Source organism: Rhinoraja longicauda, chromosome 26 (assembly GCF_053455715.1).
Source record: "Rhinoraja longicauda isolate Sanriku21f chromosome 26, sRhiLon1.1, whole genome shotgun sequence".
NCBI classification, from domain to species: Eukaryota; Metazoa; Chordata; class Chondrichthyes; order Rajiformes; family Arhynchobatidae; genus Rhinoraja; species Rhinoraja longicauda.
The window spans coordinates 25,615,648-25,642,131 of NC_135978.1; the positions used below are offsets into that span (position 1 = coordinate 25,615,648).

General features: G+C 45.1%; 1 protein-coding gene across 1 annotated transcript in view; it reads right to left on the reverse strand.

The window, feature by feature from the left end:
* Positions 1 to 26,484, reverse strand: part of dph1 (diphthamide biosynthesis 1) — a gene marked incomplete at its 5' end in the record, with an annotated part of 649,238 nt that overhangs the window by 619,785 nt on the left and 2,969 nt on the right. Inside the window, one exon of the mRNA XM_078422395.1 lies at positions 16,052 to 16,198. Coding sequence (XP_078278521.1) covers positions 16,052 to 16,198 — 147 coding nt within the window. The remainder of the gene's footprint in view (positions 1 to 16,051; positions 16,199 to 26,484) is intronic.

Here is a 26,484-nt window from a genome sequence, read left to right on the forward strand (position 1 = left end):
ACCTCTAAACCAAAATCAGCGACAATCTGGGAACAACCGTTGCAAGAAGAAAGATCCCGAGTTTGAAACTCAAAGACCAGGCCCTACCAGCAGTGTGAATCGAGCCCATTCATTCAAGGGGGTAGTACTTGAGTCCATGTAGAAACATAGACATAGAAAATAGGTGCAGGAGTCGGCCATTCAGCTCTTCGAGCCTGCACCACCATTCAATATGATCATGGCTGTTCATCCAAAATTAGTACCCCGTTCCTGCTTTCTCCCCATATCCCTTGATTCCGTTAGCCTTAAGAGCTATATATCTGGAGCATCTCTGGAGAACATGGATAGGTGATGTTTCAGGTTGGGACCTTTCTTCAGACTGATTGTAGTGGGTGGGGAAAAGAAAGTTGGAAGAGAGAAGAGCAGGAGAAAGTGTGGCAAGGGAGGGGAGGTTTTCTTATGATTTAGTGTAAAAAGTGATAAACTGGAACAGTTTAAATGAGGTTATTAAAAGTCAGTTGTTTGCACGTATTCTTAAGTAACTCGAATGCTAATAAAGATTAAGTCATACTATACCTTAGTTTAGAGATTTTTATTTGACTTATCAGTTAATACCGTATAAAGGTAACAGGGTCAGCATTGCATTAGCATTACATCAAAGAGTCAATTTTATAAAGATATTATTTAAACCTGAGGATTAGGATTATTTTCTATAAAGCAAAATATATATTTTAAATGATTTTTAAAAAGTGGAAGCAAATAAAAGAGTAAACCACCAAGATACATAAAGCAATTTGTAAAGGTTTCAACAGATTTGTACAAAATGAGCAATGAAGGTGTCCCTCACAAGAGATGTTGTGAGGGGCAAGAAGGAAATGGATGAGGTTTTGGAACAGATATTTTATGTGTCTTCAGGGCAGACAAGAAAAGGAACATGGACACAAAATGCTGGAGTGGGACAGGCAGCATCGCTGGAGAGAAGGAATGGGGGGCGTTTCGGGTCGAGACCGTTCTTCCTGACTTTTCGGGGTTGAGACTCTTCTTCCAGAGAGCATTTCAGGTAAAGTAAGGGACCACCAAGGGACCAAATGTTCATAAGATATAGTAGAATTAGGCAATTCCACACATCAAGTCTACTCCGCCATTCAATCATGGCTGATCATTCTTTCCCTCTCAAGTCCATTCTCCTGCCTTCTCCCCATAACCCCTGAATGAGAAAAAATGCTTTTTTTACAAAGCATTTATTTTGCATATGGTTGCCACCGGCATCCTCCTTTAATTATTCATACGCAGAATGTTGCAACATTGCTGGGCTTTATTGTTCCCTCACTAATTGCCCCTGAACTGAGGTGGCAGTTAATATCAAACGCATGATGGGTCCAAAGTCATATGTAGGAATGTCTGGGTAATAGTCATAGAATTATACAGCATGTAAACAGGTCCTTCAGACCAACTCGTCCATGCCAACCCAGACGTCTGTCTGAGCTAGTCCCATTTGCCTGCATTTGGCCCATATCCCTCTCCTTATCTACAGTAATGGTATTAATGTGTATTAATGTCACATGTACAGTGTGGAAAGGGACTATGTGATGAGAAGGAAAATATGAACAGGCAACATAATGACAATACAGTGACGAGTTTTTGCTTGCGTGCTATCCAGTCAAATCAACCCAAGTTGGACCTGAATACAATCAAGTCATACACAAGTACAACAGGAACATAGAACGGAACAGCACAGGAGCAGATCCTTCGGCTCACAATGCCCATGGCAAATATGATGCCAGGTTAAACTAACCTCCTCCGCATGTACGTGATCCATACTCCTTCACCCCTCCCATATCCATGTGTCCAAAAGCCTCCTCAATGCCCCTACTGTATCTGACTTCACCACTGGCAGCTCATTCCAGATACCAAACTGTCTAAAATACTCATCCTGCACATCTCCTTTAAACTTTGCCCATCTAGCTATGCCCTCTAGTTCTAGACATTTCCTCCCTCACTCTATGTGATAGTATTTCCACTGCCAGGTTGATATTGACTTGGACTCCAAGCTCCCTCTGTATATCAATGCTGAATTGTTGGCAGATACAAGGAACTGCAGATGCTCGTTTACTGAGGAATGAGACAAAACATATCCACGTTCTCCAAAGGATGCCGCCTGACCCGCTGAGTTACGCCAGCAGAGAGTGTCGGTCCCACCTTATTGGCACGCATGCGATTATTTGTGAAGAATGGCAATGAAAGTGCTGTTGGAGTGACGCTCATCCAGTGAAGAACGTTCCATCAATCCTACAACATGCACTTCGCAGATGGTGAAATGTTTTTTGGGGACCCAAGAGGCAAGTCATTTGCTTCGGACCTGCAGCCTCAGTATTCACGAGATTGTTTCAGTTACGTTTGTGGTTAATGGTGAACCTCCAGGATGTTGGTGGTGACTGGAACCCAGCATGGCATTGTCTGTGAACATCCGTGGTAGATGGTTAGATGGTCAGTTGATGGAGGTGGTCAATGCGTGGCACTTACGTACCTGCCGTTTGCTGGCCTACGCCCAATGTCGTGCACGGACAGCTTTGTTTTCTGAAGTGTTGCAAATAAGAATCGAACATTTTGTTATCATCACCACATCTGACCTTCCTTCTGTGGGAAAGGTTGTTGACAAAAGAAGCTGTGGATTGTTAAGCCAAGGTTGCTGCCCTCAGGCACTCCCGTAGCAATGTTATGGAGCTCAGATGATTGGTCTCCAGCATCCACTACCATCTTCCTTTGTGCGAGTTATGCCTCCAGCCAGAGGAGAGATTTTCCGCGCAAATCCCTGTGGCTTCAGTTTTACACGGCCTCCTTATTGCCACACTCAGTCAGTTGCCAGAAAAATGCTGGAATCCATCATTAAGGCGATGGTAAGAGACCACTTAAAAAGCGTATCATGATTCAGCTGGGTCGACATAAAAGGAAAAAAATGAATATTTGACTAATCTTTTTTTTGAGATAAAGCAGTGCATGTAGAATATATTCATTTGCAATAGGCAATTATTAAGATTCCATCTTTACGCAATATAAGGACTCAAGGAGTTGGGGTTAAAATATTAAACACAGTTATTGACAAGCAAAGAAAGGCTTTTCACTGTCTCTGTATACATGACAATAAGAAACCAATTCCAAAGAAGGGTCTCCACCTGAAATGTCACCTGTTCCTTTTCTCCAGAGATGCTGCCTGACCCGCTGAGTGACTCCAACCAACATTTTGTGTCTATCTTCAGTGTAAACCAGCACCTGCCATTCCTTTCCACACAATTCCAATACCAACCTGGCAGAATCATCCTGGCAAAATCACTAGAATTCCAGAGATGCAACTTTTACAAACTTTAAAGACCTTTTTTTTATAGAACAATCTTCCCCCCAAACCACAAATGAAGAGCAGCTTGTTTTGACGTCGCTCTCTATTTAACCGAAGAATCCATGCTTGCTATGGACGGATACCAGAAGTACTTCCATCAATCCGAAGCATCTTCATCGTTCTCATCCTACAATCCTCAGTTTTCCAGACTCCTTCGATCCCCAATTTTCAACATTCCACTGCCATGCTTTCGTGCCCTCACAGAAAGAGCTTTGGAATTCCCTCTATGTTGTTGTTCGTCCTTCGGGTTCGAAGATGACCATGACTTCACTTTCAGTTGGAGGATTGGTGACTGTGGGTCCGGAAGTGACTGGTGAGGCCAATCCGGGCCCGGAAGGCATGCCCACAAGTAGGACACAAGTGGATGGGTGCTGCAGTGGAAGTGGAGGTAGCCCGGGCTTTGCGCGCAGTGCGTTTCCTCTGGGCCTCTGCAGTGCGTCTGTTCTCTGCTGCACGGGCTCCTGTGGTGAGCTTGCTACGCCAGGTTGGACGGTCCAGAGCAAGAGACTCCCAAGTGCTGAGGTCAATGTTCAAGTCTTTGAGGGACACTTTGAGGCAGTCCTTAAACCTTTTCTTCTTCTGTCCTCCTACTGAGCGCTTGCCCTGACACAGTTCTCCATACAGAAGCTGTTTTGGCAGTCGACTCTCGGGCATTCTGAAGACATGGCCTGCCCATCTGGCTTGGGCTTTCCGTAGGAGGGTGTGGACGCTAGGGATTCCGGCCCGTTCCAAGACCTCTGTGTCGGGAATTTTGTCCTGCCACCTGATGTGAAGGAGTCTGCGTAGGCAGCTCAAGTGAAAGTGGTTGAGCTGTTTGGCACGTCTGCTGTAGACAGTCTAGGTCTCACTGGCATAGAGAAGAGTGGTGAATACCACTGCACGGTAGACCTTCAGCTTGGTGGTAAAGCTGAGTCCTCTCTGCTCCCAAACATTCCTACGGAGTCGCCCAAAGGCAACGCTGGCCTTGGCAATCCTGTTGTTGACCTCAGCGTCAATGTTCACCACTCGCGAGTGTACTGCCCAGATAGGTAAAGCTGTCGACTGCCTGTAAGCCTGTCAACCCTGATATCTCCGTCTCTCTCCTCTTTCAAGGTGTGCCATGAAAACCATCCCCTTGATCTGCTGTTATGTGGCTTGCCTGACGTTCGCTCCTGTGAAATGCTTGTAATATTAGCGATGACATATAAATGCAAATTAAATGCACCATGGAACTGTGGTAGTTCAATATGGAGGCCCGCCACCTTCTTTTCCTTTTAAGATTCGCAATGGATTTTAACATTGCCAGCAATACCCAGATATCATGAATATATCAATATATATATTTTTTTTAATCAGTCTGCAAACCATTATTCTTGAAGTAATGTTTGTTCAGTCAGTATTAGTAAGATGAGGTTATGCTTTGGTCACACATCCCTTGTGTAAACAGATCAAAACCGTGGTATTAACTCCATTACTGGCATAAAACTATACACAAGGCTTGAATCAAATGTCTCTAGGGTAGAGCAAACCTATATTTAGGCTTTTCGCCATTACTTTCCATCTCTGTGCAATCAGTGAAAGCTCAAATCTACAGGCCTGGACTAGAATTTAATTCTTTTTTCATAGGTGGCAACTGTAAGCCAACGGTCACAGGTGTGATTGGCAAGTGTAATATCATGGCTGTGAGGAAATGCGAGTCCCGCACTGCACGCATGAAGGGAACTGGGAGCATCTAGGACATGGGATTGCAGACTATGGGGTTTACATTAAACCCTGCGGGACGAAAGTACATACAACATCTTGGGTTCTACATCAGAGCAAAGACAAATGATGAGTTCCCCACACTGCAGTATAGCACAAAGGTATACAGTGAATATAGAACAGTTCATGGAATTCACATATAGATGGAACATCCATCCCATGTGTGTGTGTTGGAAGGAACTGCAGATGCTGGTTGAAACGGAAGATGGACACAAAAAGCTGGAGTAACTCAGCTGGAGTAACAGGCAGCATCTCTGGAGAGAAGGAATGGGTGACGCTTCGGGTCCAGACCCTTCTTCAGACTCCCATGTGGGTGCAGGCACAAAGAGTAATGTGGGAGTATAGAATTCAATTCAATTCAATTATTACTATTGATACAGAAAAGGTGCAATGTGAGGAAGAAGGGCCTCAACCTGAAAGGTAACCTATTCCTTTTCTTCAGAGATACTGCCTGACCCACTGAGTTACTCCAGCGTTTTGTGTCTATCTGCAATGTAAGGATACAGGTAGAATAGTTTTCATGGAGAGCCTGGGGAGTAACATGGCGTTCAGATCCAAAATAATATGGCGTAGTGGAATGGACAGGAAATAACATGGGGTAGAGATAGAGAAAAGGTATACAGTAAAACAGAAGTGTATAAATGGAGATATAATACACGAGTCATAAATGCACAATATGGAGTAATGATCCATAGTTCATACAATGTCAAAGTACAAATACAGAAAGAATATAATATTGATTTTTTTTGATTTATCGAAAGATTCAGCAAGGAAACAGGCCCTTCAGCCCGTCCATCATCGATCACCCATTCACACTAGTTCTGTGCTATTCCACTTTCGCATCTACTCCCCACACAAGAGGGGCAATTGTACAGAGGCCAATCAATCAACAAACCCACATGTCTTTGAGATGCGGGAGGAAACTGGAGCACCCGGACGAAACCTATGTGGTGACAGGGAGAACGTGCTAACTCCACACAGACAACACCCGAGTTCAGGATCGAACCCGGATCTCTGGTGCTGTGAGGCAACAGCTCCACCAAATGCGCCACTGTGCTGCCTCTCTAAGTGCAGGTTTGGAGAGGGTAGAACATGAAGGGACAGATAAAGAGAGGGGGTAATATCAAAGTGCAGATGCAGAGAGGGTGTAATTTGGTAGATGGGATTCAGGGAGCACAAGATAAATTTGCAACATGCTGCAATAAAGCATGCTCACTGGCCTTTGTGTATCGCTTTCTACTCTTCAAGAATATCTTAATCTCAACCAAGGCAATAATGCCATTGCAAAAAGAAAGTCTTTATATCCCCAGGGGATGCAAGACGGGTGATCAGCTATGGTTTACTCATCGTCAAAAAATGGGCTCACTGATATTCATGGTCGAAGCTCAAATAACAAATTGCATTAATATCATGCCTTTAAAAGCAGTAAAATGTCCCAAGACCCAGTGCTGGAGCATAATCACACAAAGTAATGACACCAAGTCATATAGATGGATATCAGGCAGCTGCCCAAATGCTCGGTCATAGAGCGAGGTTTATAAGGAACATTTACAATGAGAGGAAGGTAGAGGTTTGGGGAGAAAGGTCGGTAACTGAGAGCCGAAGCAGCAGAAGCCACAGCACTGTGATGAACTGCAAGGATACATCGTAATCTAGGACAGTGAGATAGAGTCATAGTCATACAGTGTGGAAACAGGCCCTTCGGCCCAACGGCCCAGAACGACCAACACGTCCCATCTACACTAGTCCCACCTGCCCTCATTTGGCCCATATTCCTCCAAACCTGTCGTATCCACGTGCTTGTCTAACTGTTTCTTAAATGTTGGGATTGTCCCTGCCTCAACTACTTCCTCTGGCAGCTTGTTCCATACACCCACCACCCTCTATGTGAAAAAGTTACCCCTCAGGTTCCTATTAAATCTTTCCCCCCTCACCTTATTCCTATGTCCTCTGGTTCTCGCTCCCCCTCCTCTGGGCAAGAAACTACGTGCGTCCACCCGATCTATTCCTCTCATGATTTTGAACACCTCTATAAGATCACCCCTCACCCTCCTGCGATATGTGGTGAAAGGAATAGATCGGGTAGAGTCTCTTGCCCAGGTTTGGAGAGACAAAAGGAGGGCAGGTGGGACTTGCGTAGATGGGACATGTTGGGCAGGGGTGGGCAAGTTGGACCGCAGGGCCTGCTTCCACTCTGTAACTCTATGACTCTATGTCATGGTTCTGCAGACAACAGCTCGTGCTGACAGAATAAAACACAAGCAAGAGGCAGCACCTTTGGCTGGGATGGGCAATAGTCCAGGAAAAGACAGAGAGATTCAGAGTAAAGCACTGGAAAGTGCTGGGGTAACTCAGTAGGTCAGGCAGCATCGGTGGCAGGAATGGACAGGAGACTCGGGCATGGGTCGGGACCCTTCTGCAGATAAAGAAAGATATAGAGTGCAAAGTTTTGGGATCTTTATCACAGTACAGAGAAATCAGTACTGTGGTAAAGATCCCAAAACTTGGCATGTTGACTGTTGTTTTTTTTTTTGAAGGTTGGCCAGTGAGTCGTTGGCCACATGCTGCACTGCCAGTCATTCACGCACAGCCTATGAATCTGCATGTTTCTTTCAGACGCATTTAACTGCATCAGACATGTGGCCAGCCAGATCTCACACTCAGTCCTTAAGCTCTCACTTCGTGCATGTCTCAGAGGCTACTGATTCACCTCCCCATCTTATTATTTCCTGTGGTACCAGCACTCTCTCGGTATAAACATAAACTAATCCTGGCTCAGTGGAGAGAAACATTGAGTACAAGAGTCAGGCAGTCATGATTCAGCTCGATCAGTTGCTTAGTCCGCAGTTGGAGTATCACGTGCACTTCTGGATTCCCCAATACAAAATGGACGTGGGGGATTTTGGAGAGAATGTAAAAGAGGTTCACCAGAATGCTGCCAGGATTAGAGGGTACTTTTATAAGGAGAGGTTGGACAGACATGGATTGTTTTTTCTGGAACATCGGTGGCTGAGGGGTGACCTGATTATGTAAAATGATGAGAGGCATAGATAGAATGGACAATCAGAGCCTTTTTCCCCAGGGTGGGAATGTCAAAGACCAGCAGGCGCAGGTGAGAAGAGCAAAGTTTAAAGATTTGTGGGGTAGAATTTTTATTTACATAGAGTGATGGGTGCCTGGAATGTGCTGGCAAGGGTGGTGGTGGAGATACGATAGTGGCGTTTAAGATGCTTTTAGACAGGCACGTGGATACACAGGAAATGGAGGGATATGGATCACCTGCTGACAGAGGGGATTCGTTTTGCATGCTATAATTTTCAATATGGATGTTGTGGGCCGAAGGGTCTAGTCCTGTGCTGTACTGTTCTATGCTCTATACTCATATCATCTTTTTTACTCAGCGGGTCAGGCAAAATCTCTGGAGAAAATGAATAGGTGACGTTTCGGGTCAAAACCCTTCTTCAGGTCTGAAGAAATTGGGTTCTTCGCGTCACCTACTCCTTCTCTCCAGAGATGCTACCTGTCCCGCTGGGTTACTCCAGCAATTTGTGTCTACCTTCGGAGTAAACCAGCATCTGCAGTTCCTTTCCACTGATCTTATTTACTTCTTCGCAGTCCCTCGGGATCAAGGGTTACAGCTTTCCGCTCCAGTTTTATGGTTCCCGGTTGGTTATGGATGCCAATGTGGGAACCACAGACATCCATCAGTGTCCCCCCCCCACCCCCCCCAAGGAGCATTGGGAACATAATTGAGTTTAGATTAGAGATACAGCGTGGAAACAGGCCCTTCGGCCCATCAATTCCGTACCGACCAGTGATCCTCGTACACACTAAGGATATTTTCTCATTTTTACCACAGCCAAATTAACCTACAAACCTGTACGTCTTTGGAATGTGGGAGGAAACTAGATCACTCGAAGAAAGCCCACGTGGTCACGGGAGAATGGACAAACTCCGTACAGACAGCACCCGTGGTCAGGATGGAACCCGGGTCTCTGGCGTGCTGCCCCATCCTTGAATCTTTTCTCCTGTTTGGCTGCCTGTCTCTTTCCATGACAAAACGGAATAGAATGCCTGTTTTGGGAATATGGGATTAGGCAAATGTGGCCAGTGAGTGGTACTGGGTTCTTACAGGTCGGGGTAAGGATACTTGCCCTTCCAGTGAACCAGAGACAGCATGGATAATGTCGACAACGCCTGTCCTTTCACTCTCTTCCCTTCCCTTCATCTAGGTGAAGCAACAAATCAATTTCACTTCTGACTAGTGGGGTTGAATTAATTTTTAAATATTAAGGGAGTCAAGGGTATTGAGGTTAGTACAGAAAAGAGGCACTGGGGGAAAGATCAATCTGATTGAACGGCGGAGCTGCTGCCTCAGTAGCGCCAGAGACTCAGGTTCAATCCTGACCTTGGATGCTGTCTGTGTGGAGTTTGCACGTTCTCCCTGTGACCACGTGGGTTTTCCTCTGGGTACTCCGGTTTCCTCCTACCTCCCAAAGATGTGAGGGTTCACAGGTTAAAAGGCCTCTGTGAACTGTCCCTGGTGTGTAGGGAGTGGATGTGAAAGTGGGATAACAGAACTAGGGTGAACGGGTGACTGAACGGGTGGGCTCGTTGGGATGAAGGGCCTGTTTCACGCTATATCTCTAAAAATAAACTAAAACTGAGGGCCAAATGGCCTACTGCACCCTCTATATTGTACGTATGATGAGACAGTAAAAGGAAACCTCACCTCTTCTCAGGCAAATATAAAGGATCCCACGGCACTACACTGAAGACAAACATGGGCAGTCGCTGCCACTTGGTCAGTATTTATCCCTTAATCTAAATCACTGAAATAGATTTACTTTATGGCAGCTTGCTCTGCATAAATTGGTTAGTGCACTTCCTGCATTACAACAGTAAACATTAATCGGACTTTATCTTGCATTAAACGTTATTGCCTTCCCCAGGGTAAAAACTTTATTACCTTTATCATGTAGCTGTACACAGTGAAAGGCTCGGTTCTAGTTTAGTTTATTGTCACGTGTACTGAGGTACAGTAAAAAGCTTTTGTTGCGTGCTAACCATCAGCGGAAAAAAATACATGATTACTATCGAGCCATTCAGTGTACAGATACATGATTATCATACATTATAATCATACTATACATTATAATCATACTATACATTATAATCATACTATACATTGATAATCATACTATACATTATAATCATACTACACATTGATAATCATACTATACATTGATAATCATACTATAAATTGATAATCATACTATACATTGATAATCATACTATACATTGATAATCATACTATACATTGATAATCATACTATACATTGATAATCATACTATACATTGATAATCATACTATAAATTGATAATCATACTATACATTGATAATCATACTATACATTGATAATCATACTATACATTGATAATCATACTATACATTGATAATCATACTATACATTGATAATCATACTATACATTGATAATCATACTATACATTGATAATCATGCATTGTCTTTCCACGCAACAAAAAGCTTTTCACTGTACCTCGGTACACGTGACACAGAAAGAAACTAAACTAAACAGATTTTGGGTTTGAGTTATGAGGAGAAGCTCGATAGACTGGATCTTTTATCCCTGGAATGTAGGAAGCTGAGGAGTCACCTTATAGAGGCATACCAAATTAAAAATAACTACAATCTCTTCCCCAGGGTAGGGGAGCCTAAAGCTTAAGGCTTCAGGTGAGAGGAGAAAGATCTAAAAGGAACCCGAGGGGCAATTTTTTCACATACAAGGTGAAGCATACGCAGAATAGGCTGCAGGAAGATGTGGTAGAGGCGGAATCAATGACAACATTTAGAATACACTTGGACAGGTACATGGATGGGAAAGGCTTGGAGGGATATGGCCCAGGCAAAGGGAAACTAGCTCAGATAAGCAACATGGACGAGTTGGCCCACAGGGGCTGTTTCCGTGCTGTATAGCTCTATTGCTCGGTGACATTTCATATCTATTTTATTTGGTATCAAGCACTTAGGGATCTCACGCTTATGAAATGCACCACACAAGATACCATACAGGCAGGCACCTCTTACTGCTGCCAGAAATAGTTTAAATTCAGTGGATGCACAATTCGAATCATCAAAATGCAATGAGAGAATGTGTCAGTGCGGGCGGGCATTGGATGATGATCCAGCATTAGCAATTGGAGCAGCTTTCCTGAGGGTGGAATTAATTCGATTGATGTTGTATATTCAAAACAGGCCATTCAGCCTAACCTGTCCACTGTAGTTTAGTCTCTGAGTGAACAAATAACTCCAGTCACCTTTCTTCACCTTGGTTCAATATCCCCTTTCCTTCCTAACTCCAATGTTTTAAAATTGTTGGCATGTAATGCCATAATTTCTCATCCTATAAATGATTTCTAAAGCCTTGAAACAGGAAATAGGCCCTTCGGCCCACCAAGTCCGCACTTACCAACTATCCCTGCACATCAACACTATCCTACACACACTAGTAGGGACAATTTACATTTATACCGAGCCAATTAACCTACAAACCTGTACGTCTTTGGAGCGTGGGAGGAAACCGAAGATCTCGGAGAAAACCTATGCAGGTCACGGGGAGAACGTACAAACTCCGTACAGACAGCACCCGTAATCGGGATCGATCCCGGGTCTCCGGTGCTGCAAACGCTGTCAGGCAGCAACTCTACCTCTGCGCCACCGTGCCTTGTGTGAAGTAGAAATTTCTCCTTTCTGCTGCTACATCTCTTCATTTAGCAATCATACACTAGGTATGGTAACTCTGTTGTTATATAGATGGTGTATTGAATTATGAACCATGCTGTACAAAATTCTGTCAATTAAATGAACCTGAAATCAAAACCTAGTATCCACAATTCTGAAAACTATATTCTGCACTCTGTATCGTTTTCTCTTCTCTTCCTTTTGTACTTGTGTTTGGCTTGTTTGTATTCATGTTTAGTATTATCTAAATTTGTTTGGATAGTTTAGTTTAGTTTAGAGATACAGCGTGGAAACAGGCCCTTCAGCCTACCGGGTCCGTGGCGACCTGCGATCGCCCCGTACACTAGCACTATCCTACACACTAGGGACAATTTACAGAAGCCAATCAACCTACATATCTGTACGACTTTGGCGTGTGTGAGGAAACCGGAGCACCCAGAGAAAACCCATGCAGTCACGGGAGGAACGTATAAACTGTGTATAGACAACACCCATAGTCAGGATCAAACTGGTGCTGTGTGGCAGCAACATTACCGCTTAGTTTTTGACTGAACCTCAGTACACATGACAATAATAAACCTAAATGATCCCACAACCTCGGAACATCTCCCAAAGTACCTCTAATAAATGTACATGCATCCTCTTAACGAATGTGAAGATTAACTACGAGGTTCCATTCTTGACCATTAACTGAAAATGGCCTGCTTCTTTCTAACTTCGCTCATCATTTGATAATTTTAATAATAATAATAATAATGCATTTTATTTATATAGCGCTTTTCATATACTCAAAGACGCTTTACAGAGATTTAGAGAACATAGGGAAGTGAATAAATAGATAAATAAGTAAACGAACAGAGAAAGGAGACAGAAGGTGAGGTGACCTTCAGTGGTTGAAGGCAGTACTGAACAGGTGAGACTTCAGTGATGTTTTGAATGTGGTGAGTGTGGAGGAGTCTCTAACGGTTTGGGGTAGTGAGTTCCATAGGGTGGGAGCAGCGATGGAGAAAGCCCTGTCCCCCCAGGATCTGAGTTTGGTCCGGTTGTGGGGGGATAGGAGATTGGCAGCAGCAGAGCGGAGGGTGCAGGTGGGAGTGTGCCTGTGGAGGAGGTCGGTCAGGTAGGATGGGGCCAGGTTATGGAGGGCTTTGTAGGTTATGAGGAGGATTTTGTACTGGATTCTCTGGGGGATGGGGGGCCAGTGGAGTTTATAAAGGACGGGGGTGATATGGTCACGGATCGGGGTGTGGGTGAGTAGACGGGCAGCGGAGTTTTGAATGTATTGAAGTTTACTGATGATTTTTGAGCGTGCGCCATAGAGGAGGCTGTTGCAGTAGACCAGACGGGAGGTGATGAAGGCGTGGATGAGGGTTTCTGCAGCTGTGGAGGAGAGGGATGGACGGAGACGGGCGATGTTTTTGAGGTGGAAGAAGGCTGTCTTTGTGATGTGTTTGATGTGTTTGTCGAAGGAGAGGGTTTGATCAAAGATGATTCCAAGATTCCGGATGTGAGGGGAGGTGGATACTGGGAGACCATCAATGTTGAGGATGAAGTTTTGGGTGGATTAAACACTTCAATCGCATTGCCTTGTACCTGCATTGTTTACATGAAAATATTTCAGTACAATTACAATTTTGTTTGAAGACCCCGCCCAAGCTTGATGGAAAGGAGGGGTCTGGTGGCATTTAGAGTAATACAGCATTGAAGGCCCAACTCTCATGTTATTCCACCCACATCCCCCATTAACTCCCCGCAGATCTTCCAATCGCTGGAGATAGGTTAAGTGGCAAAGTAACCGATCGATCCACGCGGGTTTGGGAGGAAAAGGGGGCATCTTGAGTTGACACACTCGGTCACAGGGAGATCTGCGAACTCCACATAGACAGCACTGAAGGTCAGGATCGATCCCAGGTCACTGGAGCTGTGGGGCAGCAGCCTTGCTAACAGCACGTTTCGCATGCTTGCTTTCATTGGTGAGGGCACTGGGTGCAGGAGTTGGGACGTCGTGCTACAGCTGAACAAGATGTTGGTGAGACCACATTTAGAGCATTGTGTGCATTTCTGAACGGCCTGCTATGGAAAAGATGTCACTAAACTGGAAGAGGAGCAGAAACTATTCACTACGATGTTTCCAAGACTCGATAGCTTGAGTTGCAAGAAGTAGTTTAGTAGGCTGTGACTTTTTTTCCTCGAGCACAGGAGGCCGAGGAGACGTAAAGGTCTACAAAACCAAGGGAAGCATAGATTAAGGTGAATGGCCACAGTCTGGAGAGCAGTTAAAGATGAGAGGGAGAGATGAAAAACGATGAGAGGGAAAGGAGTCATTTGTTAACCGGAGGGTGGTGAGTCCATGGAATAACCTGCCAGAGGAAGCTGTAGAGCTGGGTGTAAGACATTTTAGACAAGTGCATGGATAGAAAATGGAAATGGGAATAACGCCGGGTGAAACCTGATCAGCATGGACCAATTGGGCCCAGGAGCCTGTTTCCGTGCTGTATGTTTCTATGTCACCACTTTGACCCATATGACAGCAGCAGTCCTCAAATTGAGGCCAGGTGTGTAGGAGCACATGTTGGTGAGGCCGCATTTGGAGTATTGCGATCACCGTGCCATAGGAAGGATGTCATAAAGTTGACGGAGTGCAGAGAAGATTTGGAGGATGTTGCCAGGGCCTGGGCAATAGGGAGAGATTGGGCGGGTCAGGATTTTATTATCTGGAGCACAGAAGGCTGAGGGTGATCTTATGGAGGTGTATTAAGTCACGAGGGGAATAGATAGGGTGAATACACAGAATCTTTTACTCAGACTAGGAGAATTAAAAACCAGAAGACATAGATTTATGGTGAGAGGGGAAAGATTTATTAGGAATCTAACTGGCGACTTATTCACACAGGTGGTGGATATATGAAACGAGCTGCTAGTGGAGGTTGTTGAGGGAGCTACTATAACAACATTTGAAAGACATTTGTACATGGACATGTATAAGAAAAGTTTAGCAGGATATCGACCAATTAGTGTAGATTGGGCATCTTGGTCGGCATGGGCAAGTGGGACTGAAGGGCTTGCTTCCATCTTGGTTAGCATGGGCAAGTGGGACTGAAGGACTTGCTTCCATCTTGGTCGGCGTGGGCAAGTGGGACTGAAGGGCTTGCTTCCATCTTGGTCGGCATGGGCAAGTGGGACTGAAGGGCTTGCTTCCATCTTGGTCAGCGTGGGCAAGTGGGACTGAAGGGCTTGCTCCCATGCTGTCTGCCTATGATCCATCTGGATAGAATCGCCAACCCTTTAAATTTATCATAACTACCACATTTCATTCACCAGTATGTACATAGCACATCTAACTTACTGAAACTTAGCAATGTGCTTTGCAAGAGCATTATCAAATTTAGCATTGAGCCAAGAACCATTGAGCCATGAGCATTGAGTGAAATGAACAGAGATGAACATAACCATAGGATCAGAGCTGGGTCTAAGAAGTGTCTTGGTGGGAGGTAAGGGGAAGGATAAGGAATCCTAAAACATGGAGTAAGCAGTGGTGAACTCTTAAAACTGAAGACGTACAGAGACTATGGTGGTCATGGTGGTGCAGCGGTAGAGTTGCTGCCTTACAGCGAATGCAGCACCGGAGACCTGGTTCGATCCCTACTACGGGTGCTGTCTGTATGCAGTTTGTACGTTCTCCCTGTTTTCTCCCAGATCTTCGGTTTCCTCCCACACGCCAAAGACGTACAGGTTTGTAGGTTAATTAGCTTGGTAAATGTAACAATTGTCCCTCGGATAGTGTTAATGTGCGGGGAACGCTGGTCAGCACGGACCCGGTTGGCCAAAGGGCCTGTTTCTGCTCTGTATCTCTAAAACTAAAATCTAAAGACTGGAGTTGGAGGGACGTATAAAAGGTTCTTAGTGCTGGGAGAGTTTGCAGGGAAGGAGCTGGTGGGGGTTAAAATTTTGGTGAGCAGGGTGTAGGAAGACAATGCAAGGCCAAAAAGGCATTGTCATTGTCATAGCTGGAGCCAGTGGGGTGAAAAGTACTTGGAATGAGTTGAAACACAAGCCAGAGTTTTGGATAGAGTGAAAGATTGGAAGCTGGATGGGAGAACTCTGGAACATTCACATCTTCCATTTCCTGTGTTTATAAACAGCACCATTTGGAGAAGAAAGAAAAAATACTGATACCTCTCTTAGCTTCCGCTTGCTTTATTCTCCAGACAGTCTTATAAATCTCGAAGTTATAATTACTGGGAAGCACTCTGACAGCCTCCTGTAGCTCTCTGTTATTCAGGATGTCTTCAGGAATCTGATTAGCAACCCGTCGATGGCGACCTAATCCAAAACAAATAGGAAAATTAAAATGGTCACTGCTTCTTTTTAAAATCAACTTTCCTGAATCTGCTCCGAGTGTTTAACAAGCAACTTTGCTGTATGTTGACAAAGACCTCAGTACGGTGGTGCAGAGAGCTGCTGCCTCACAGTGCCAGAGACCCCGGGCTCCAACATGACTAAAGGTGCTTTCTGTACGGAGTTTGCATGTTCTCCTTGACCCGAAGCATCACCTATTCCTTTTCTCCAGAGATGCTGCCTGACCCGCTGAGTTACTCCAGCATTTTGAGTCTATCTTTGGTATAAACCAGCATCTGCAGTTCCTTCCTGCACATACTCAGTAAGATTATAGTTCCTTCACTTGTGATGTTAAATAATGCGAAGTTATCCAAGAATATGAAATGCTAGATTAATGCTTGTTCCATTCTACAAAATCCAGATGTTGATATAATTGAATTGTAGGAGTTTGCCACGTATAATTTAGCATCACTGACCACTGGGACTTTTTGCCAGTGAGGTACTTTGGGACTTCTTCACGTCCCCAAAAATTCCAGTACATCGTACCCTTTCTCATTCCTTTATTCTAGGAGATACAGATGGTTACGTATGCAAAGTCAGCAGCCAATTTGCACTCAGACGTTGGCTGAGGTGGTGACGGGGAGAAGCGCTGGGCCGGTCACCAGGGAGCTGGCCGTTCTCTGCTGACTGGTGCCACCGGGCTCTTCAGCAGCCACCCGCCGCAGGGGGCCTGGCAGATAGGGCATTGGTTCAAAGTCTGACTCAGAGGTGACTGTGCGAGCAGCTGAGCTAAGCCGAGCTCCAGCTACACGGCAGTGTGAATGCAGCTTCCTACTCACACTCCTGCGAAAACAGATTGCTGCCTGTCCCTCAGTGCAAGACTCACAGACTTCGGCGCACTGATCATTCATGAACCTGTAACCCATTCATACAAAGTGGATATTAGACGACAGAGTCAGGCCCTGATAATGTTCATTTAGTTTTGATTATTATTGCCACGTGTACCAAAATACAGTGAAAAGCCTGTGTTTGCGTGTTATCCAGTCAATAAAATACTATACATGAATACAATCAAGCTGCCCACAGTGCACAGATAAAGGGTACAACATTTAGTGCAACGATATAATGATGAAGTTCTATGAAGCCCAATTAAAGAAAGTTTGCAGGTCTCTAATGAGGTAGGCGGGAGGTCAGGAATGCACTCTAGCTGATGGGAGGACCATTCAGTTGCCTGATAACAGCTGGGAAAAACCTGGTCCTGAATCTGGAGGTATGCGTTTTCAAACTTCTATATCTCCTGCCTGATGGGAGAGGGAAAGAAAGGAAAGGGTCCTTGACTCAGTTGGTGGCCTTGCCGAGGCAGCGTGAAGTGTCGATGGAATCGATGGGAGGCTGGTTTATGTGATGGACTGGGCTACTTCCACAACTCTGTACAATTTCCTGCGGTCTTTAAAATCCTCAATCATTTCCATTGAATGATGAAAGTTAAAAATAGGTTGATCAGATCATTGTGTGTGTGTGTGTGTGTGTGTGTCTCTCTGGCTGTGTGCTTAGGTGTCTGTGTGCGTGTGTGTCTGTCTGTGTGTGTCTGTGTGTCTGTGTGTGTCTGTGTGTGTGTGTGTGTGTGTGTGTGTGTGTGAGTGTGTGTGTGTGTGTGGCGTCAGTACACAGTACTTTCATTTCCTTTTCAGAGTATGGTTTTTGCACCTCATGTACACAACAGACTTTGAACCATCCGATTTTTATCCCCTTCTAACTGTGCACATTCATCATTGCAAATCCTGTCATTGTTGATCTCAACACATCAATTTAACACCTTAGCTGTCAAGAGACACCAAGAATCTGCAGAACCTCCAATCCCAAGTATTATAAATAAAACAGTGTTCTTTTAAAATCATTTGTTTTTCCAAAGTTTTTTTTAAAAAAGAAAGTTGAGGAAAGGGTCTGGCACGCAACTAGATCATGAGGAAGATGGTTGAGATTTTTGTTAGCAAGATGTGTTCAGAATGGGCAGGAGAATAAAACAAAGTGCTTTTTCAGCAGACTAGTCGAGGTAACCTGGGCCAATTCTACTACAGGGCTGTTCTCAGAGCGTTACCACTGCTGGCACATTTTAAATCATATTTTAAGTAAAAAAATTAATTAAAAATAAATTCTCCATCAAAAGACTTCACAGCCAATTTCTTATTGTGGAACATTTGTCAACTTGCCAAATTACACTCAGTAAAACCCTACACACAACAAATGTGACAAATGGCATTCTTGCACATCCTCTCCCCCATCTATTCGGAGAAAGAGAGACAGAGAGAGAAAGAGAGAGAGAAAGAGAAAGAGAGAGAGAAAGAGAAAGAGAGAGAGAAAGAGAGAGAGAGAGAGAGAGAGAGAGAGAGAGAGAGAGAGAGAGAGAGAGAGAGAGAGAGAGAGAGAGAGAGAGAGAGAGAGAGAGAGAGAGAGAGAGAGAGAGAGAGAGAGAGAGAGAGAATGAGAGAGAGAATGAGAGAGAGAATGAGAGAGAGAATGAGAGAGAGAATGAGAGAGAGAAAGAGAGAGAGAAAGAGAGAGAAAGAGAAAGAGAGAAAGAGAAAGAGAGAGGGAGAGAAAGAGAGAAAGAGAGAGAGAAGTGAGAGAGAAAGAGAGAGAGAAAGAGAGAGAGAGAGAGAGAGAGATGCCACTTGCATCTTCAAATACTGCCGTGCAGTCCTTTATTGTGACCCGAGGAGGCAGGCAAAGCCTTGGTTCAATATCTCACACGCCTCTAGTAACTCGGCACCCCTCCGTATTCAAGATGGTCAGCTCCAGCCCTCCAGTCAGACCAGACACCAACAACCTTCAGGCTGAGACACAATGGCTTCAACCACTTAGCCCAACTCAGCTGGGATGGAGGTCGGTCAAGAAACCACAATGAAAGCAAAATATTTCCCAAGGGATGGAAGTGAAAGGTAATGTTAAATGTATAAAATCTTGGTTAGGCTGCAAGAGAACCGAGCACAGTTCTGGCCTCATTAAGAAAAGGCTATAAAGGCCTTGGCAAGGATGCAAATCAAGTGCACTCACAGAAGAGAACAACACCCTTCTTCAGGCTGATGGTAGTAGATCAGCCTGAAGAAAGGTCCCGACCCAGAACATCACCTGTCCATTCCTCCACAGATGCTGCCTGACCCGTCGAGTTACTTCAGCAGCTTGTGTTGTGCTCGCGATTCCAGCAACTGTCATTCCTTGCATCTCATCAGCAGAGAAGAGATGTACTTAACAAAATAAAACTCAAAATGCTGGAAATACTTAGCAGGTCTGTGGAGAAACGCAGCTTCAGGTTAATGGCCTGTCATTAAATCAGAAAAGATGAGCAGTCTCTGCAAAAGGGAAAGCAGAGGACAGACAGCCTGATAGAGATCTTCAAGAAAATCAATAGTTTTGATGGGACGGACCTAGGATAAATATTTCCATAAGGATGAGATCATATATATTAAGACCATTGCTAATTTTTGATTAGGCATTCCCTCGTGAGCAGCATGACTCTCCTCTGTACTGGCTTTCTGGCTTAATTGGTTAATGAGGTCAATGTGCGATCTGCGGACTTGGTGCTTGGCTGGGCGGGTGGGAGGGCAGTAAGGGAAGCAGTGTGGTCCTTTCACCATCGACGCCAAAGTTCTGTGCTCTCACAAGTTAATGAAGCTGTTACATTTTCTTCGAGGAGTCTCTCGAGAACATCCTTGTCTACCTGCTAGACACAAAATGCTGGAGTAACTCAGCAGGTCCAGCCAGGCAGCATCTCTGGAGAGAAGGAATAGGTGATGTTTCGGGTCGAGACCCTTCCTCAGACTGAGAGTTAGGGGAGAGGGAAACGAGAGGCACGAGAGGGTACAAAGAACAAACAAATGAAAGGTTGTTGTTGTTCGTCCTTCGGGTTCGAAGAAGAGCACGACTTCACTTTCAGTTGGAGGATTGGTGACTGTGGGTCCGGAAGTGACTGGTGAGGCCAATCCGGGCCCGGAAGGCACGCCCACACGCAGGACACAAGTGCATGGATGCAAAAGGACAAATCAAAGGCAGCAATGATGATCAAGGAACGGTGAACGGGACCATTGGGGCAATAAAAGGGGTACTTTGTAACTTTGTCAGCGCACTTTACATGGTGACTCTTTGTATGGACAACAAAGCAACTCACAGTGACTCGTGATATGTGACAATAAAAGTCTCTAATCTAATCTACAAACCTGTACATCTTTGGAATGTGGGACGAAACCAGACAACCCGGAGACCACCCACGCAGGTCACAGGGAGAACGTTCAAACTTTGTTCAAACAGGCAGCACCCGTAGTCAGGATCGAACGCGGGTCTCTGGCGCTGTAACGCAGCAACTCTACCTCCGCACCACTGTGCCCCTAATAAGGGAGGGACGATAAATGCTGACATTGACAGTTATGCCCAAAGCCTGAAAATGAATCATTAAAAAGCTGATTGCATTTTGGGGCCGTTGGGGATGTTGTCCTGGGAGAGGACACTGACATTGGTTGACTTATCCTGTCAAAGAGCTTGTGGAGCCAGCATTGATGGCATCGCTTGAAGCACTCGTTGTAGACGGACCTCAACTCAATACTGTTGGGGAGAGTATGGTTCAAGCTATGCGGTAGACCTGGCGCTTTGTGCGACACAGTGACGCAGCTGGTAGAGCTGCTGCCACACAGTGCCAGAGACCCAGGTTCCATCCTGACCTCGGGTGCTCTCCGTATGTAGTTTGCACGTTCTCCCTGTGACCGGTGGCTCCGGTTTCGGTTTCCTCCAACCTCCCAGAGACAAGTGGATTTGTAGGTGAATCAACATCTGAAAATGTCTATCGTGTGCAGAGAACAGATGCAAAAGTGGGATAACATAGAACTAAAGGGTGAAAGGGTGTGGGCTCGGTGGGCCAAAGGGCCTGTTCCCCTGCTGTATCTATGGTTCAACAGCGTCAAGTATGCACTGCACAATGAATTTCTTTTTGCATAGCTTGCACAAACACAAGTCGCCATATTTTGGCACCATTTACACAACGAAAAAGTCCAAAGTCCACATGCTGGATGTACCTGGAGCAATCTAGGTAAGCCCAAAGAAAGCCCCAGGGCCTCCTGCATCTCCCTCCACCAGATCGTCTCGCGAACTTACATCCCTTTCCCTGCCGGACCGCCTTTGTGTCCCGGGGGCACCTCCTGCAGCCGACCTTGAAGGCGGGAGGCAATACCCCGATTCTTCTACCACCAGCCCACTCTGCCCATCTGCCGTCGTCAGCTGCTCCCTCTTCTGCATGCTTTCCTCGATCAATCATTTCAATAAACTAACTGAAAACCAATGAGCTCGGGAAAGGAACGATGGGTGCAGAGATCCCAAAGGGGCCTTTTATTCAGTGACAACAATGACGCGCATGGATTCCTCAAATGTGTCAAGGTCACCACTGTCCTCAACGGTGAGGCCCCACCTGGTTGAAAGTCAAGGATAGATGCAATCTTATCAAGGCGGTCAGTCAGGAAGACGCCAATGAACTCTTCAACCACTGCCCTGGACACGAGACTCTGTGACTCCACTCTACGACAGAATTCTACAACAAGGTCCAGTCTCACTACCGTACCCTGCCAAGATGGCTGCATGCCAACTGAAAAGCTACAGGTCCTCAGCAGCAGATGGCATCCCTGTCAACACTTCACACCTTGGCAGAGGGAAACTTTACTCACTTATAAATACAACAGGGAATTCAGAGGAACGTCCTTACCCCAAAAATAAAGAGAAGGATGTGGAACTCATTATCATATTGAGTGGATAAGGAGAATACTACAGACTTATTTTAGGAAGGAAAAAACTACATTAACACACAAGGGAGAAAGGATGATGAGAAACTGTCCGCGGAGTTTGGATGAAGACGGGTGGGACAAAACCTATGTAGAGCATCAAAATGAATCCAGGACGTCTATGTTAGGCTTCTATTTATCAACTATAACCCCTTCAAAGCCACAAAACCTCCCAAACATCTCTGAACTCCTAGGAATCAGTACCCACCTCTGCCAGTGGATCCTTGACTTCCTGACCAACAGACCACAATAAGTGATAGGAGCAGAATTAGGCCATTCGGCCCGTTCAAGTCTACTCCGCCATTCAATCGTGACTGGTCTATCTTTCCTTCTTAACCCCATTCTCCTGCCTTCTCCCCATAACCCCTGACACCCGTACTAATCATGAATCTCTACCTTAAAAACATCCATTGACTTGGCCTTCTCAGCCTTCTGTGGCTGTCACAATCAGTGAAGGTAGGTGACAACACATCGTCCACAATTATTTTCAACTGGTGCCCCACAGTCCCCTACTATACTCCCTATACACTCAAGACCAAATTCACCTCGAACTCCATCTACAAGTTTCCAGATGACACCACTGGTGGTGGGCCGGATCATGAACAATGACAAGATGGAGTACGGGAAGAAGATAGAGAGCTCAGTAAGATGGTGTCAGGCAAACAACCTATCCCCTCATTGTCATCAAGATGAAGGAGCTAGTTATGGACTTCTGGAAGCCTGGTGGAGTATATGTCCCAATCAGCATCAATGGAGCCGAAGTGAAAATGGTTGAGAGTTTCAAAATTCCTTGATGTAAATGTTACCAACAATCTGCCGTGGACAAGCTACAATGAAGCGGGAGCCAAGAAGGAGCACCAATGCCTGTACTTCCTCAGGAGATGGAGAAGAGTGGCACGTCTCCAATGTTCCTGACACACATCGACAGATGCACACGAGAAAGCATACTTTTGGGTTGCATCACAGCTTGGTTTGGGAACCTCACTGCCCACGATTGCAAGAAGTTGTGGATGTAGCCCAGTCCACCACACAGACCAGACTTACCACCACTGACTCTATTCACACTTCATTCTGCCTCTGAAAAGCGGTCAACATAATCAAAGACCTTTCCCACCCTGGTCATTCCTTCTTCTCCCAACTCCCGTTAGACAGAAGGTACAGAAGCTTTAAGACATGTCCCACCAGACACAGGAACGGCTTGTTCCCCTCTTAATTGGCTTCTGAATAGTCCTTCCACAAACTAGGGTACAGTCCAATTCAACTCTACCCTGAAGAAGGGTTTTGACCCAAAACATCACCTGTTCTTTTTTTCCAAAGATGCTGCCTGACCTGCTGAGTTACCGCGGAATTTTGTGTCGGTCTTTAGTTTAAACCGGTTTCTGAGTTCCTTCCCATGCATCTCCACCCTCATTGTGGACACTTTGTCTCTGGAACTGTTGCACTATAATTTTGAGAACTATATTCTGCATACTCTATCCTTCCCTTCACTCTGTCTATTGCACTTGAGTTAAGTTTGATTATATTTATGTAGAGTAGTATTTGATTGGATTGGATAGCATGTAAAACAAAGCTTTTCACTGTACCTCGGTACACATGGCAATAGTAAACCTAAACCTGTGTGGCTTCGCCAGACTTCCAAGACTTTGGTCAATTGGTTTGCAGGACAAGCTTCACCCCTTCACCTATCCAGCAAGATCACCAATCCTTTACAACGCAAAAGACGCTGTGACCAAAGGCTGGAGACAGCTGCAGACCCCAAATTCCCAATGTGGAAACGGCACTCGTTGAGGCTGAACTTGAGACCAGTAATGGATTACTGTGAGTTACGGTAGCTTACTCCCACTACAAGCACATGGGCCAAGATCAGACCAGGAGCACCAACTTTATTTTGGAATTTCATTTGACGTCTGACTAGTTGATGTTAGGTTGAGTTGAAAATGTAAAGTAAGAAATAGTGGGGCCTAGAAATCGCTCAGTAAAATCACAGTTGATCCTACATCCCAACTCCACTTAAACCCAAATCTCCCAGTGCCCAAAAATCCATTGATCCCAGTCTTACAGATACTCAATAACTCGGCGTGCACAGCTCCCTGGAGTTGAGAGGGGAAGAAAATTCCTTTCATCAGTCCTAAATGACCCAAGAATATTGCCTTTGATCTGGATCTCCAGCCACTTAGGGTGGACCCCACCAATCGCTCAGAATCTTATGTTTAATCATAACAATTCTCATTCTTCTAAACTTCAATACGTAATTGCCAATTCTACTCATTTTGTCTTCATGGCAGAGTTCTCAAACACTGCAAACACATCCTTCTTTAGACAAAAGACATCAATTGTACATAACTATATTTGCAAAAGGCCTAATACAATTACAATTCCTGATTCCTCCAATCTATTCCAACGTGACATTTTATTTCCTATGCGCTCTGTCCCTGGGTACATGGTATTTTATATGCCAACATTCTCAGATCCCTTTATGCACTAGTTTCTCCTCGATTATGAAGTCTTATTTTTGATCTTTTTCTATCAATGTAAATAACAGCATTGTTTCTACACTAATCTATCACCACCTTGCCCACTCACCTAACTCTCCCTCCTCACAGCTCAATTTTCCAGTTAGCTTTGTATTCATCAGCAAACATCACATTAAGGCAAGAGAGAAAAACACAGCCAGGAACCCAGCATGGATTGTTGTGGCACCTCACCTGTGTTAGTCTTCTAACCTGAAATTGTCCCTGCATTCTGATCTGCATTGTCCCCACATTCTGATCTGTGCTTTAAGCAATCTTTTTCATCCTAGTATGTTTTTCTCAACACTCTGATTATCGAACAACTTTGTAATTGAACTGCACAGCATAGAAACAAGCCCTTCAGCCCATCGTGTCCCTGCTGACATTGCCTATCTACACTAATCCCATATGCTTGCATTAGGTGGCTGCCCTTCTGTCTTGTCTTTCCAAGTTCCCATCTAAATCTCTTGAATACAGTGACTGCATCTGATTTCAGCACCTCCTCAGGCAGTGAGCTCCAGGTGGTGCGGCACGGTGGCGCAGCGGTAGAGTTGCTGCTTTACAGCGAATGCAGCGCCGGAGACTCAGGTTCGATCCTGACTACGGGTGCTGCACTGTAAGGAGTTTGTACGTTCTCCCCGTGACCTGCGTGGGTTTTCTCCGAGATCTTCGGTTTCCTCCCACACGCCAAAGACGTACAGGTATGTAGGTTAATTGGCTGGGTAAAATGTAAAAATTGTCCCTAGTGGGTGTAGGATAGTGTTAATGTGCGGGGATCACTGGGCGGCACGGACTTGGAGGGCCGAAAAGGCCTGTTTCCGGCTGTATATATATGATATGATATGATATGATATGATACGGTTCCAGATACCCTGTTCCTGCCTTCTCCCCATACCCCCTGACTCCGCTATCCTTAAGAGCTTTATCTAGCTCTCTCTTGAATGCATTCAGAGAATTGGCCTACACTGCCTTCCGAGGCAGAGAATTCCACAGATTTACAACTCTCTGACTGAAAATGTTTTTCCTCATCTTCGTTCTTAGAGTTGCTACCTTACAGTGCCAGGGATCCTGGTTCGATCCCGACTATGGGTGCTGTCTGTATGGAGTTTGTACGTTCTCCCTGTGACCTGCGTGGGTTTCCTCCGGGAACTCCGGTTCCCTCCCACACTCCAAAGCCAAACAGGTTTGGAGGTTAATTGGCTTGGTATAATTGTATAATTGTAAATTATCCGTAGTGTGTGTGTGTAGGATAGTGTTAGCCTGCGGGGATCGTTGGTCGGTGCAGACTCGGTGTGCCGAAGGGCCTGTTTCCGCGCTGTATCTCTAAACTAAACTACAGACCAGGCTAATATGCAAGATCTTGTCAAAGCCTTACAAAACAAAAGAGGCAACATCTACTTTCCTGCCTTCGTCAATCTTATTACTTACCTTCTCAAACTAATGGGACAGGATTTCCCCCATACAAATTCCAGGTTGACTATCCTTGATCAACCGCTGGAGTTCCAAACGTGCACAAAATTCTAAACCTTGTGATGTACTCCAATAGTGTACCTACCTCTGATATAAGGCTCACTGGCATCTTATCAAAGATCTTTTCAAACTGACACATGATATTCAGTGAATTCCCATTCTCTATCCTATTATTACATCTTCAATAAACTCTTTATTAAATTTGCCTAGCGCTGACAACAATTTATTAATTCCACATTAATCCCCTCGGGTGCTTTGTATTTTTTTCTAAGAATCACCTTGAAGCATCGGGTAAATGCAAGTCCATTTTTAACATGAAGGTTGGGGATGCTAATCTCACTCTTGAGGCTTCGATACATTCACTTAGACACACACACCGTCCTCAGTGTCCATAGACCCATAGACCTGCGGGTCAGATGTGAATGCAGCCCAGTCCATCTCGCAAACCAGCCGCCCCCCCCCCCCAATCAAT